Source organism: Thalassophryne amazonica, chromosome 17, assembly GCF_902500255.1.
Source record: "Thalassophryne amazonica chromosome 17, fThaAma1.1, whole genome shotgun sequence".
In the NCBI taxonomy this organism is placed as follows: domain Eukaryota; kingdom Metazoa; phylum Chordata; class Actinopteri; order Batrachoidiformes; family Batrachoididae; genus Thalassophryne; species Thalassophryne amazonica.
The window spans coordinates 16,756,458-16,771,360 of NC_047119.1; the positions used below are offsets into that span (position 1 = coordinate 16,756,458).

Here is a 14,903-nt window from a genome sequence, read left to right on the forward strand (position 1 = left end):
CAGAATTGCAGTATTTTTACTATATAAATGTTCTTTTCTTACTTTGCCCTGGATTTTGTCCTGCAGCTCTTTCTGTTTCTCTTTGTCTTTTTCCAGGTCCAGGTCAGAGCGGCAGGTCATGGACAGCTTCTTGATTAGTCTTTCCATCTCTTTCTTCTGCTCCTGTCTCTGCTCCACCTCCAGCTGCTTGTACTTCCTCCAGTCATTGATCACACCTTTTGGTCCTGCAAACAATCAACCAGTGTGATCAAAAAACAGTGACTGCATTTACAGCATTTTTGGATTTCATCATTTATTTACACACACAAACATTCTCACAGCTGTATTCTGTGAGCGCATACGTATGAGTGTTACTTACCTGTATTGACGGCGCTTCCATCGGGACTGTAGTCAAGCTCAGCCTCCATGACTCCGGCATCACGGATGGTTTTGTTCTGTCCATCTTCATCCTCGTTGTCGCTGCCTTCATCCTCACTGCTGCTGTAGTAGTACTGCAGCTTCTCTCCCAGGAGCTTGTCATCCAGTGTCGTCATGACGATGGGTAATCTGAAGGAGCGGTTACTAATGTGTTAGTACCTTCGGTACAGCCTCATGCTCCAACTCATCTGCACACAGTCTGCTTCAAGTTTTCATAAGAGATGCAGCGATGTCCAAAGTTTTACCTGCTTGTTATAAAAATGTCAGTTTAATAAAGACCACAGCAGGGATTCATCCTAACTTTAATGTAAGACTTTGTGTTCTGTGTACTGTATAAAGTAATGCACTTGTTCCTTGAGCATCCACACACACACACACTACATTCTAAGATTGAACGATCCCGTATGGAAATTCAGTTTGTACTCTGCATGGTTGTGTTGGCTTGTTTTATGGCAGATACCCTTCCTGACACAATCCTACTCATTTATCTGGGGTTGGGACCGGTACTCAGAGTGTACTGGCTGTACAACCCATGTGGCTGAGTTTGTTTCTGAATAATAGTAATAATCTTTATACGAGTATAACCTAAGTGCTGTTAACCCACAGTTTAAAATCATTAGGTCTAAGTAACTTAAAAGGAATGTTAATTTTTAATGTTGCTATCCTGCATGTTGATGAGCAAAAACCGGTGGGGTGATGGGGACTATAGTTAATCATGGTACATAATTTCATCATAAATAACATAAATCATAATAATATAATATAATAATAATGATAATAATAACAACAACAATCATAAATACATCATAAATAACATAATTTACTGTCTTGGACGAAAATGAGTGTGTATTCATTTATTATTGGGTATCAGTCGCATCACACTTTAGCTAGCATGATCTCATGACTTTAATGTTCATGTCATATTAGCTACTCACTCAGTGCATTTATGCTCCCAGGGTAGGTTGTGAGATGGAAAAAGAAGATTTCTTGAGTGAGTTAGAGGTGGTAGAGAGTGTAGAGAATGAGTAAATTTAAGAAATCACGCTCTCAATGTGAAAGACCGCAACAAGGAGCGTAACGGCAGGTCTTTTTTTTTTTTTTTTTTACTACAAATGTTCAGTTGTTATAAATAGTGTGTAGGGTTTTCAAACATTTAATGGCATTGCACATTTACCTCAACTATGATCATGTGGTCAGCCCTTACAAAAAAAATCTATAGGAAATTCTATAGGCATGGCCTATAGGTTGCTATAGGCTAGTCTATAGAATTTCCATAGACAAGCCTATTGAGCAACCTATAGGCTTCTACAGAAAAACCTATAAGTGCCTATAGGCAATTGGGACGTTTCACCTATAGGATCCCATAGGCGGTCCTATAGGGCCAGCTATAAGAACCTATAGGCCAACCCATAGGATCTCTATAGGAACCTATAGGCCAACCCATAGCATTTCTATTGGATCCCGTAGGGCCCCCATAAGAACCCGTAGGCCAACCTATAGGAATTCTATAAGAACCTATACACCAACCCATAGAATTTCTATCAAAACCTATAGAACAACCTATAGGGCCCCTATAAGAACCTATACAATAACCTATAGGATTTCTATCAGAACCTATAGATCAACCTATAGGAGCTTATACGATAGCCTATAGGATTTCTATGTAACCTATAGATTAACCTATAGGCTCTCTATAAGAACCTACAAGTCATTATGCCATAAAATATACAAAGGATAATAGGAACAATTAAACATTTAAATATAACATTTATTTCACAAATAAACAATACACAAACAGTGACAATTTAACTTTGTATTGGATGAAATATTGAACATTAGGGGAAGGCTTTAATCAGTGGTATCACACTTCTTCAGTAAGCGTTTGCTTTCCATGCTCAACAGGTGAGTGATGGCCGTTTTGACTGGTTTAGCATCAGGAGACCGGGTCTGTTCTTTGATATAATCTGCATATGAAAAATAAATAAATAAATAAATTAAATCTGTGAATTGTGGATGCAGCATACAGATAAAACAAAACCAACCAGCATAGGGTTTAACAGCAATTAAAACGGTTATTTAAAAATAATTCTCCAAGAAATATTACTTAAAAATGATACCACCAGTTCCCAAAGCAGGGGAAAAACATTACCGTATTTCCTCTATTAGAAGCGCATGGGCTTATGTAAATGTTTTTTTTTTTTTAATGGTCAAAATGTTTCTGTTTCGAAATAATTTAATTTTTGGTCTAGATGCACCTCTATTGGACGTGTGCTTCTCATAGAGGAAATATGATATATGTTAGGTATTGCATTAATATTGTTATTGTTCTCTGCCAGTTAACTTACCAATTGCGAACTCTACACCAGGCAGCTTCTTTTTGGCACTCATATCTTTAAAAGCGTTGCTTTTCTTCCCAGTGAGGTAAGATGACTGTAGTAATTCTGGTGTGTTACTTTCCTCTGCCAGTTAAGTGATCACCAGCTTTTGTGTGTTCGCAGAACATCTGAAAACTTTCAGAGAAATTGTTTGGAGGAGCAAGACTTGGGTCAAAGAAGAATTAATAGCACTTAGAAGCAGGCCAACATTGGGCATTTACAGTAGTGTTCAGAATAATAGTAATGCTATGTGACTAAAAAGATTAATCCAGGTTTTGAGTATATTTCTTATTGTTACATGGGAAACAAGGTACCAGTAGATTCTCACAAATCCAACAAGACCAAGCATTCATGATATGCACACTCTTAAGGCTATGAAATTGGGCTATTAGTAAAAAAAAAAAAAAAAAAAAAGTAGAAAAGGGGGTGTTCACAATAATAGTAGCATCTGCTGTTGATGCTACAAACTCAAAACTATTATGTTCAAACTGCTTTTTTAGCAAACCCGTGATTACTAAACTAGTATTTAGTTGTATAACCACAGTTTTTATGATTTCTTCACATCTGCGAGGCATTAATTTTGTTGGTTTGGAACCAAGATTTTGCTCGTTTACTAGTGTGCTTGGGGTCATTGTCTTGTTGAAACACCCATTTCAAGGGCATGTCCTCTTCAGCATGGGCTCTTGCTTGCCTCTACTGGTGGTTGGCTCTCACTGTGGTATTGTATCACTTCCTGTTCCGGAGCACAGCGGTGTTTTGCTGTATCTGTTAGCTGTTTAATCTGCGCAGTTAGATTGATCTAGTTACCTAGATAACGATTTGCCTCGCAGTGTAATCTTCACGTGCCTTAACTAAAGCACTCCCTCTGCTGAATCACCTCTAAATTATTTACACATTATTCACTTTGTGGGTGTTTAGGAATCCGCTAGCTTAGCGCAGCTACTAGCTCTTAGCCGGTTTAGCATGGCGGCTTCTCCTGTCTCTCCCGTACTTTTCTGCTCTGGGTGTGAAATGTTTAGTTATTCCTCGGCCTCCTTTAGCAGTAATGGTACTCGTAATAAGTGTAGCTTATTCATAGCTTTGGAGGCCAGGCTGGGCGAATTGGAGACTCGGCTCCGCACCGTGGAAAATTCTACAGCTAGCCAGGCCCCTGTAGTCGGTGCGGACCAAGGTAGCTTAGCCGCCGTTAGTTTCCCTCTGGCAGATCCCGAGCAGCCGGGAAAGCAGGCCGACTGGGTGACTGTGAGGAGGAAGCGTAGTTCTAAACAGAAGCCCCGTGTACACCGCCAACCCGTTCACATTTCTAACCGTTTTTCCCCACTCGACGACACACCCGCCGAGGATCAAACTCTGGTTATTGCCGACTGTTTTGAGAGATGTGAAGTTAGCGACACCAGCAACCACAGTCAATTGTCTTCCGGGGGTCAGAGCAGGCAACATTGAAGGAAATTTGAAACTGCTGGCTAAGGCTAAGCGTAAATTTGGTAAGATTGTAATTCACGTCGGCAGTAATGACACCCGGTTACGCTAATCGGAGGTCACTAAAATCAACATTGAATCGGTGTGTAACTTTGCAAAAACAATGTCGGACTCTGTAGTTTTCTCTGGGCCCCTCCCCAATCGGACCGGGAGTGACATGTTTAGCCGCATGTTCTCCTTGAATTGCTGGCTGGCTGAGTGGTGTCCAAAAAATGAGGTGGGCTTCATAGATAATTGGCAAAGCCTCTGGGGAAAACCTGGTCTTGTTAGGAGAGACGGCATCCATCCCACTTTGGATGGAACAGCTCTCATTTCTAGAAATCTGGCCAATTTTCTTAAATCCTCCAAACCGTGACTATCCAGGGTTGGGACCAGGAAGCAGAGTTGTAGTCTTACACACCTCTCTGCAGCTTCTCTCCCCCTGCCATCCACTCATTACCCCATACCCGTAGAGACGGTGCCTGCTCCCAGACCACCAATAACCAGCAAAAATCTATTTAAGCATAAAAATTCAAAAAGAAAAAATAATATAGCACCTTCAACTGCACCACAGACTAAAACAGTTAAATGTGGTCTATTAAACATTAGGTCTCTCTCTTCTAAGTCCCTGTTAGTAAATGATATAATAATTGATCAACATATTGATTTATTCTGCCTTACAGAAACCTGGTTACAGCAGGATGAATATGTTAGTTTAAATGAGTCAACACCCCCGAGTCACACTAACTGCCAGAATGCTCGTAGCACGGGCCGAGGCGGAGGATTAGCAGCAATCTTCCATTCCAGCTTATTAATTAATCAAAAACCCAGACAGAGCTTTCATTCATTTGAAAGCTTGACTCTTAGTCTTGTCCATCCAAATTGGAAGTCCCAAAAACCAGTTTTATTTGTTATTATCTATCGTCCACCTGGTCGTTACTGTGAGTTTCTCTGTGAATTTTCAGACCTTTTGTCTGACTTAGTGCTTAGCTCAGATAAGATAATTATAGTGGGCGATTTTAACATCCACACAGATGCTGAGAATGACAGCCTCAACACTGCATTTAATCTATTATTAGACTCAACTGGCTTTGCTCAAAATGTATATGAGTCCACCCACCACTTTAATCATATCTTAGATCTTATTCTGACTTACGGTATGGAAATTGAAGACTTAACAGTATTCCCTGAAAACTCCCTTCTGTCTGATCATTTCTTAATAACATTTACATTTACTCTGATGGACTACCCAGCAGTGGGGAATAAGTTTCATTACACTAGAAGTCTTTCAGAAAGCGCTGTAACTAGGTTTAAGGATATGATTCCTTCTTTATGTTCTCTAATGCCATATACCAACACAGTGCAGAGTAGCTACCTAAACTCTGTAAGGGAGTTAGAGTATCTCGTCAATAGTTTTACATCCTCATTGAAGACAACTTTGGATGCTGTAGCTCCTCTGAAAAAGAGCTTTAAATCAGAAGTGCCTGACTCCGTGGTACAACTCACAAACTCGCAGCTTAAAACAGATAACCCGTAAGTTGGAGAGGAAATGGCGTCTCACTAATTTAGAAGATCTTCACTTAGCCTGGAAAAAGAGTCTGTTGCTCTATAAAAAAGCCCTCCATAAAGCTAGGACATCTTACTACTCATCACTAATTGAAGAAAATAAGAACAACCCCAGGTTTCTTTTCAGCACTGTAGCCAGGCTGACAAAGAGTCAGAGCTCTATTGAGCCAAGTATTCCTTTAACTAGTAATGACTTCATGACTTTCTTTGCTAATAAAATTTTAGCTATTAGAGAAAAAATGACTCATAACCATCCCAAAGACGTATCGTTATCTTTGGCTGCTTTCAGTGATGCCAGTATTTGGTTAGACTCTTTCTCTCCGATTGTTCTGTCTGAGTTATTTTCATTAGTTACTTCCTCCAAACCATCAACATGTGTATTAGACCCCATTCCTACCAGGCTGCTCAAGGAAGCCCTACCATTAATGCTTCGATCTTAAATATGATCAATCTATCTTTATTAGTTGGCTATGTACCACAGGCTTTTAAGGTGGCAGTAATTAAACCATTACTTAAAAAGCCATCACTTGACCCAGCTATCTTAGCTAATTATAGGCCAATCTCCAACCTTCCTTTTCTCTCAAAAATTCTTGAAAGGGTAGTTGTAAAACAGCAAACTGATCATCTGCAGAGGAATGGTCTATTTGAAGAATTTCAGTCAGGTTTTAGAATTCATCATAGTACAGAAACAGCATTAGTGAAGGTTACAAATGATCTTATTATGGCCTCAGACGGTGGACTCATTTCTGTGCTTGTTCTGTTAGACCTCAGCGCTGCTTTTGATACTGTTGACCATAAAATTTTATTACAGAGATTAGAGCATGCCATAGGTATTAAAGGCACTGTGCTGCGGTGGTTTGAATCATATTTATCTAATAGATTACAATTTGTTCATGTAAATGGGGAATCTTCTTCACAGACTAAGGTTAATTATGGAGTTCCACAAGGTTCTGTGCTAGGACCAGTTTTATTCACTTTATACGTGTTTCCCTTAGGCAGTATTATTAGACGGCATTGCTTAAATTTTCATTGTTACGCAGATGATACCCAGCTTTATCTATCCATGAAGCCAGAGGACACACACCAATTAGCTAAACTGCAGGATTGTCTTACAGACATAAAGACATGGAGGACTGCTTTTTTGCATTTACGCAATATCTCTAAAATTAGAAAGGTCTTGTCTCAGAGTGATGCTGAAAAACTAATTCATGCATTTATTTCCTCTAGGCTGGACTATTGTAATTCATTATTATCAGGTTGTCCAAAAGTTCCCTGAAAAGCCTTCAGTTAATTCAAAATGCTGCAGCTAGAGTACTGACGGGGACTAGAAGGAGAGAGCATATCTCACCCATATTGGCCTCTCTTCATTGGCTTCCTGTTAATTCTAGAATAGAATTTAAAATTCTTCTTCTTACTTATAAGGTTTTGAATAATCAGGTCCCATCTTATCTTAGGGACCTCGTAGTACCATATCACCCCAATAGAGCGCTTCGCTCTCAGACTGCAGGCTTACTTGTAGTTCCTAGGGTTTGTAAGAGTAGAATGGGAGGCAGAGCCTACAGCTTTCAGGCTCCTCTCCTGTGGAACCAGCTCCCAATTCGGATCAGGGAGACAGACACCCTCTCTACTTTTAAGATTAGGCTTAAAACTTTCCTTTTTGCTAAAGCTTATAGTTAGGGCTGGATCGGGTGACCCTGAACCATCCCTTAGTTATGCTGCTATAGACGTAGACTGCTGGGGGGTTCCCATGATGCACTGTTTCTTTCTCTTTTTGCTCTGTATGCACCACTCTGCATTTAATCATTAGTGATCGATGTTAAGGATTTTATATTTATATATATATATATATATATATATATATATATATATATATATATATATATATATATATATATATATATATATATATATATATATATATATATATATATATATATATATATATATGTTATCACTGTTAAACATTTGTACCTTTGTCTTCTTTCTTATGAAAACGTTATTGTGCTGTTATGCACCTGTCTTAAAAGTAACCCTGAGAATGTATTTGTTATTCAACTCTGTTTTAGCATGCTGGGGTCAATCTGAACTGGGAATGAAGAGCTGGATGTACTTATTATTATTATACAACTTGTTTTGTAGCTGCTAACGACTGGGAGTGAAGCATGACGGGGTCAGGCTAAACTGGGAGTAAAAGAACTGAAGGTTGATTTGACTGTTGTGATGTGATGCTTAGTGTGAAGACCAGGACACTCCAGGCAGATGCACAACAGCTGATAACTGCAACAGACGAACGGGATGTGCTGACCTTCGACGATAAGAGTAAAAGAAAGAAACTGTTTTTCCTTACAGCTGCACTTATTGACGTATGTGTTTATGTTACGGGAAGAAACTTGTCTCGCGTTGTCCCCCCCCCCCTTAGGACAAGTTTTATGATGTAATGAGGGCATCTCTAATAAAAAGAGCGGGAGCACAGGCCAGACTTTAGTGTAGCCTTGGTGTACAGCCTGGACTGCACTCCGCGCGTGATTAATTTGACTTTCTGTCTCACTGGTGTTTCTTGACTCTGTTTGTCTTATCAAAGGTTTTAAGAATGTTTGGAGGAGAAAATACCCAACATTGACTGGGGGCTACGTCCGGGATCTCAACAATACCGGAGGTGTCCGGCGGGGGTCGCCAAGTCCAGACGTAAATCCTTGGCCAAGGTCCGATCGATTGATCGTGTCTGCAATTGTCGACCACCGTTGGCATCGTCTGGTTGACGAGATTTTCCCGAAGAAGACAGACAGGAAGTCGAGTCAGTGAGTAAAATTTCTTTGTAAACAGTACTGAGTGAGTGGTGATCAGATCACATAAACAGTTAAATTCCGCAAGCGATGATACAGAATCGTCTGTTAATGAAACACAGTTAAACTCTGTAAGGAGGTCGGACTCCTCTACGATGGCGAGGAACGCACGTAGTTAAATTCCGAAGGAGGGTGCGGACTCCTCTGTTTATATACGCGTACCGGTAGGGGATAAAAGTGATCACATAAAACAGTTAAACGCCGTAAGCGATGGCGTGGAATCGTCTGTTAATGCAAAGCAGTTAAAATCCGCGAGGAGGGCGGACTCCTCTACGGTTGCGAGGGACGCACGTAGTTAAATTCCGGAAGGAGGATACGGACTCCTCTGTTTTAATACGTAAAGGAAATCCCGGGTAGAAATACGTGCACTGTAAAAAAGCAGTTAAATCTGGCAGGGACGGCGGAGTCCCCTAATGCAGGACATTAGTTAAATTTCACGGGAGGGCGAGCTCCCCTGGGCTAAGAATACGCGTACGATTATTAAAAGTGTTTCTATGTGTAAATAGTGTTTTGTGTAAGTGTAAATAACTGTGTGAAAGTGTAATACTTTGGACAACGTTAGTGACAACCGTGTGTGGATGCGAAGGCAAGTGATTCCGCTTCCTACGGGGAGGTGAAAGGAATCAACCACACGACGGCAAATTAATTGTCACGTCCAAAGAAAGTGTGAAAACTTTTGATTTAGAACACCCTAGGTGTGCCCCCGTCTGAAGTCCAAATTATAACAAGGGATAATAAAAATGGGGGGTAAGACGTCTAAAAATAAGGAAAATTTATCAACTGACGACTGGAAATTTATGGAAGCAAAAAATCCAAAAGCAACAAAGAAATTGGAGACCTGGATAAATAAACATGACTTTGACGGACGACTGAACCTGATCAGCATACAGAAGCTAAAGAAGGAGTTAGAACAGGAACATAAAGGTGATGAGAAAAGATGCAGAAAGTAGGGGCAGATTTAGTGGCATTTTGGGAGGAGGAAGCAGAGAACAGACGGAAGGGAGCAGAGAAGCGACGATTAGAGAAAGCAAGGAAAAAGAAAGCTGTGGGTAAGGCAGAAGAAGATGTGATAATTCAGCACAGAGAATCAGAACAGCCTCAGCAACCACCGCCGGCTGGATCGTCGGTGACAACGGAACCTTTATATACCTCTCTACCAGAGGATGACAATGTACCGCCACCACAGTATGATTTGGCAGTAAAACCTAAGGTAAAAAGTGAAAAACCAGAAAAACCACAAACACGCAGTCAAGCGAAAGTGCCCACAGCCCCTCCCATGGTGGAACACAGTGACCAGGGAGGTGCCTATCCTATGATAGAAGTACCAAATCCTCGTGCAGGAACAGCAGGACATCGATCAACCATGCTCGTATATCGAACATGGAATGCTGATGATATCAAAGCAGCAGTCGACATGATACCATCGCCACGTGTCGATATTGAGGGATTTATGCAGGATATAGAAAACATTAGAAATTCTTACCACCTTAATGGACCTGAAGTCCAACAGGTGTGGATGAAAGCATGTGGCCCTAAATGGAGTCAGATACGCGGAGACTGGAATCCTGCAGACCAACAAGGCGTACCACTGACACATGATGATCTAGTCTTGAAAACAAGAGTGGAAGCTATGATTACACGTGCAAAAGGTGTGTTAGGACCAAAGATAAATTATACTGAAATTACCAGGACAACACAGAAAGAAGGAGAACCATGGACAGAGTTTAGATGCAGATTTGAGAGTGTATTTAGAGTCCATAGTGGCATATTGCCAGGAACACCAGTGTATGAACAACAATTGAAAAACGCTCTGATCCAACATTCCAATAAGGATATAAAAGCTTGGATACAGAAACATTGGATTGGATTGCCTACAGGCACATTGGAAGAAACACATACACACTGCTGTCATGCAGAAGGAGTCTTAAAGCAGAAAAAGACAGGGAACAGCAACAAAGGAGTGTATGTAGCACACGGAGATGATGAAATATGTTACCAACAGGGTAACTTAAGACAGCAGAAGCAGTGCAAACGCCCCCAAAAGCCATGGCAAAACAGACAAGGTGGACAGCCACAACGTCAAGGACCATGGCAACCACAACAGCAGCACAGACAGGGAGGGCCACCACGTGGTCCCCTGATTTGTTGGAACTGTGGGAGAGAGGGACATATGTATAGAAATTGTCCGAATCCACCTACTGATGGAGCAGCAGGAGGAATTCCACAACGGAATAATCCTCCGCAGCCACAGTATCCACAATGACTAGAATCCATAATCCATGATTCCACATCAGATAGGCAGTCTGATTGTGATATGGATCTGTGTGCCTTACTGGGAAATCCGGTACCAAAACCAGAAGTGACTTTGTTGGTAAATGGACGACCAGTGACATTCCTTTGTGATACAGGAGCATGTAGAACCACATGTAATGACAACATACCTGTCCATCAATTAAGCAACGAAATCTTTAGGGTTCGCTCTGCAAATGGACAAACATCAGACGTCCCTATCACTAAACCCATAACGTTGGCAGATCCATTTGGCCTGACATGTACTATGTCAGTGTTGAACATGCCACAATGTCCAGTTAACCTCTTAGGACGAGACGGCTTGACTGCATTGGGCTTGTCCATAATTGTGGAACAAGGGAAATTAGTTGTTGAACGCACAGGAGGCGTTAACATGGTAAGAGAAGAAAGCGATGACCCCACATTCCACTATTACTATACATTTGACATTTCAGAAGAAGATGCTGCAGGATGGGGTAAAGATGTCGTCTTGCAAGCGACAGCCCTACTAAAAAATCCTGAACAAAAGATGTCACCACCTGACCTGCATGTCACAATGTGGCATAAAGATCCTCCAGGTCCGGATGGTGACTATGAAAACAAATTGAAAAACGTTTCGCCTGTGAAGCTGACAATGACCGATTTGATTCATGATGGCAACTCAACAGCTGTCATAACAGTGACAGGTGCCACTGAAGACATTTTAAAATTGAGATTCACAGGTATGCCATTACATGTGTCACTTTGTAAGCCATATTTGACAGAATGGCAAGAATTGGGACTGACAGTCATAACAGCTTTGTCAGCCACTGATTGGAGCAGAGTTGGACCACGAACGGAGTTCAGTCCATCAACTAAATTGTATAAAGTGCCAGTTAATGTCCCATTGGTGCTGACAGCTGGAACACGCATTGATGTGTCCACTTCACAATCCTGAGTGTTTCAGTTGAGTCCTGAAGAGGATGATCTTCTCTCTTCGGTACGATCAGGATTGTGGACAACAGGTCCTTCAGACGTAGGACTGATAAAAATGCACAACCTGTAGTTATAAGACCAAAAACAGAATACAGACCATGTGTAAGACAGTATCCATTGAAACCTGATGCAATTGAAGGAATCAGGCCAGTAATAGAGGATTTATTAACAGCAGGAGTAATAGTGCCATGTCCAGATTCACCATGTAACACACCCATATTTCCTGTGAAAAAGGCTCCGCCCTCAGTGGGGTGGAGAATGATTCAAGATCTGCAGGCAGTAAATGCTGCTGTGATTAAAAGAGCACCATGTGTTCCAGATCCACACACCTTGTTAAATTCGCTGAGACCAAATTCTAATAGTTTCTCAGTAATTGACATAAGTAATGCATTTTTCTCTGTGCCAGTACATCCAGATAGTCAATTCTGGTTTGCTTTTACCTTTAAAGGACAACGATATACATTCACCAGATTACCGCAGGGTTACGCAGAAAGTCCAACTATTTATTCTCAAGTCATGTCAGCATGTTTAGCCAATTTCGTTCCACCGGCAGATAGCCAACTATTGGTGTATGTTGATGACATTTTGATTGCCTGACACGCGAGAAAACTGCATAACTGACACAGTAGCATTATTATGTTTCTTATTTGACAATGGCCACAAAGTGAGTAAAAACAAAGTTCAGTTGTGTAGGGATAAAGTAAAATATTTAGGACATGAATTATCAGCCACAGGGCGCACGATCCTGTCTGACAGGAAGGAAGCAATTTTACACGCTCCAAAACCACAAACCAAAAAGCAGATGATGTCATTTCTTGGACTGACTAATTACTGCAGGGCATGGATTCCCTGCTATGCAGAATTGACTAGTCCACTTTCTGATTTGATGTACAAGGATGATATTTCAATGTCAACTGTGTTGGAATGGAACAAAGACGCTGAGGAAGCCTTTGTAAAAGTCAAACAAACATTAGTGTCATCCACAGTTTTGGCACTACCAGATTATAGTAAACCATTCATTCAAACAGTTGATTGTAAGAATAAGTTCATGACTAGTGTTTTGGTACAAGTGTATGGCTCAAAATTGAGGCCAGTTGCCTACTACTCATCTAAATTGGATGCAGTGGCAAGTGCTCTACCACCATGCGTACAAGCTGTTATTGCAGCCTCTATGGCTGTTCAAAGTAGCAGTAATGTTGTTCTATTCCATCAGTTGACACTGAAAGTTCCACATGCAGTTTCTGCACTTCTGTTGCAGACAAACATGAGCCTTTTGTCCCCAGCAAGACATCTTTCGTGCATGTCCTTGCTATTATCACAACCACACCTTACGGTAGAGCGCTGTACAACATTGAATCCATCCACATTGATACCTTTACCTGAGGATGGCGAGCCGCACAATTGTCTTGATGTAGCAACAGCCTGTATGAAAGCACGCCCAGACCTCCAGGACACACCCATCCCAAACAGTACAATTGTGTATGTGGATGGTTCTTCCACTAAAAACGCTTATGGACAAACACAATCTGGATATGCTGTTGTCACAAATTCAGAAGTATTGGATTCTGCTTCATTGCCATCCTCATTTTCAGCACAAGCAGCTGAATTAGTTGCTTTAACTGCAGCTTGCTATCTGTTTAAAGGTACGGCTGTAACAATTTATACAGACAGCCAGTACGCTTTTAGCACAGTGCATGTGTTTGCAAAACTGTGGGAAGAGCGTGGAATGGTGACATCATCTGGAAAGCCAGTGACTCATGCCACACTCCTAACTGCACTACTGAAGGCTGTGAAACTGCCTAAACAAATTGCTATATGCAAATGTGCGGCTCACACCAAAGGCTCTGACAGTATTTCAAAAGGAAATGATTTTGCTGACAGAGCAGCAAAAGAGGCAGCAGCAGCTTCTTCTATTTTTGTTGTACAGGAAACCACTCCAGATTTGCATTTAGGTCATACACTGCTTGCTGACATGCAACAGCAGGCAACTGACAGAGAAAAACAAATGTGGATAACTAAAGGGGCTACGTATGCAAATGATTTGTACGTATGACCACAAAAGAAACCCATATTGCCAAAAAATGTTTAAATGGGCAGCTATTATGAGCCATGGCGTGACGCATGTCTCATCAGGGGGTATGATATCGCAATTGCAATCTATTTTTTGTCTTTATGGGTTCGATGCATATGCAAAACAGCATTGTAGAGCATGCATGATATGTGCAAAACACAACTCACAAGGCAATTTGAGACCCCAAAGAGGCAAATTTCCAACACCACAATATCCCTTTCAAGTGATTCATATGGATTATATACAGCTGAGTAAACATGAAGGGAAGGAATTTTGTTTAGTCATAATTGATGCCTTCTCAAAATGGGTAGAATTGTTCCCTACAAAACATGCAGATGCACTTACAGTGGCTAAGGCATTGTGCAAAGACATCATTCCACGATTTGGAATACCAGAAACAGTTTATTCAGATAATGGAGCGCATTTTGTTAATACAATAGTGCAATACGTAGGAGAAGCGCTACAGGTTAATCTCAAAAATCATTGTGCTTATCATCCACAAAGTGCCGGATTAGTGGAAAGGACAAAGGGCACAATAAAAATAAGATTAAGGAAATGTATAGAAGCGACAAAACGAACCTGGATTGAATGTTTGGACCTAGTACAATTGTATATGAGAATAACACCAACACCATCAGGGTTAACACCATTTGAGATACTTTATGGACGACCATATCGTCTACCAATTTTGACATGGATACTAAAACAGCAGATGAGGAACAAACATTAGCAAATTTTATGAAAAAGACATTAACACAGAAAGAGATAACTTAAACACATTTACTGCCGAATAATTTTGATCTTCCACAGGACGGCCTTCCAGTAGTCTAGCCAGGAGACTGGGTGTTCATCAGAGTGATTAAGAGGAAGAACTGGTCCAGTCCTCGTTGGGAAGGTCTATACCAAGTG

The 14,903-nt window shown here is 41.0% G+C and overlaps 1 protein-coding gene across 1 annotated transcript in view; it reads right to left on the bottom strand.

The window, feature by feature from the left end:
- Window positions 1-14,903, bottom strand: part of pdcl (phosducin-like) — an 86,286-nt gene that overhangs the window by 5,768 nt on the left and 65,615 nt on the right. Inside the window, exons 13-14 of the mRNA XM_034192987.1 lie at window positions 359-546; window positions 43-224 (exon numbers count right to left, since the gene is read on the bottom strand). Of these exons, the coding sequence (XP_034048878.1) occupies window positions 43-224; window positions 359-546 (370 nt within the window). The remainder of the gene's footprint in view (window positions 1-42; window positions 225-358; window positions 547-14,903) is intronic.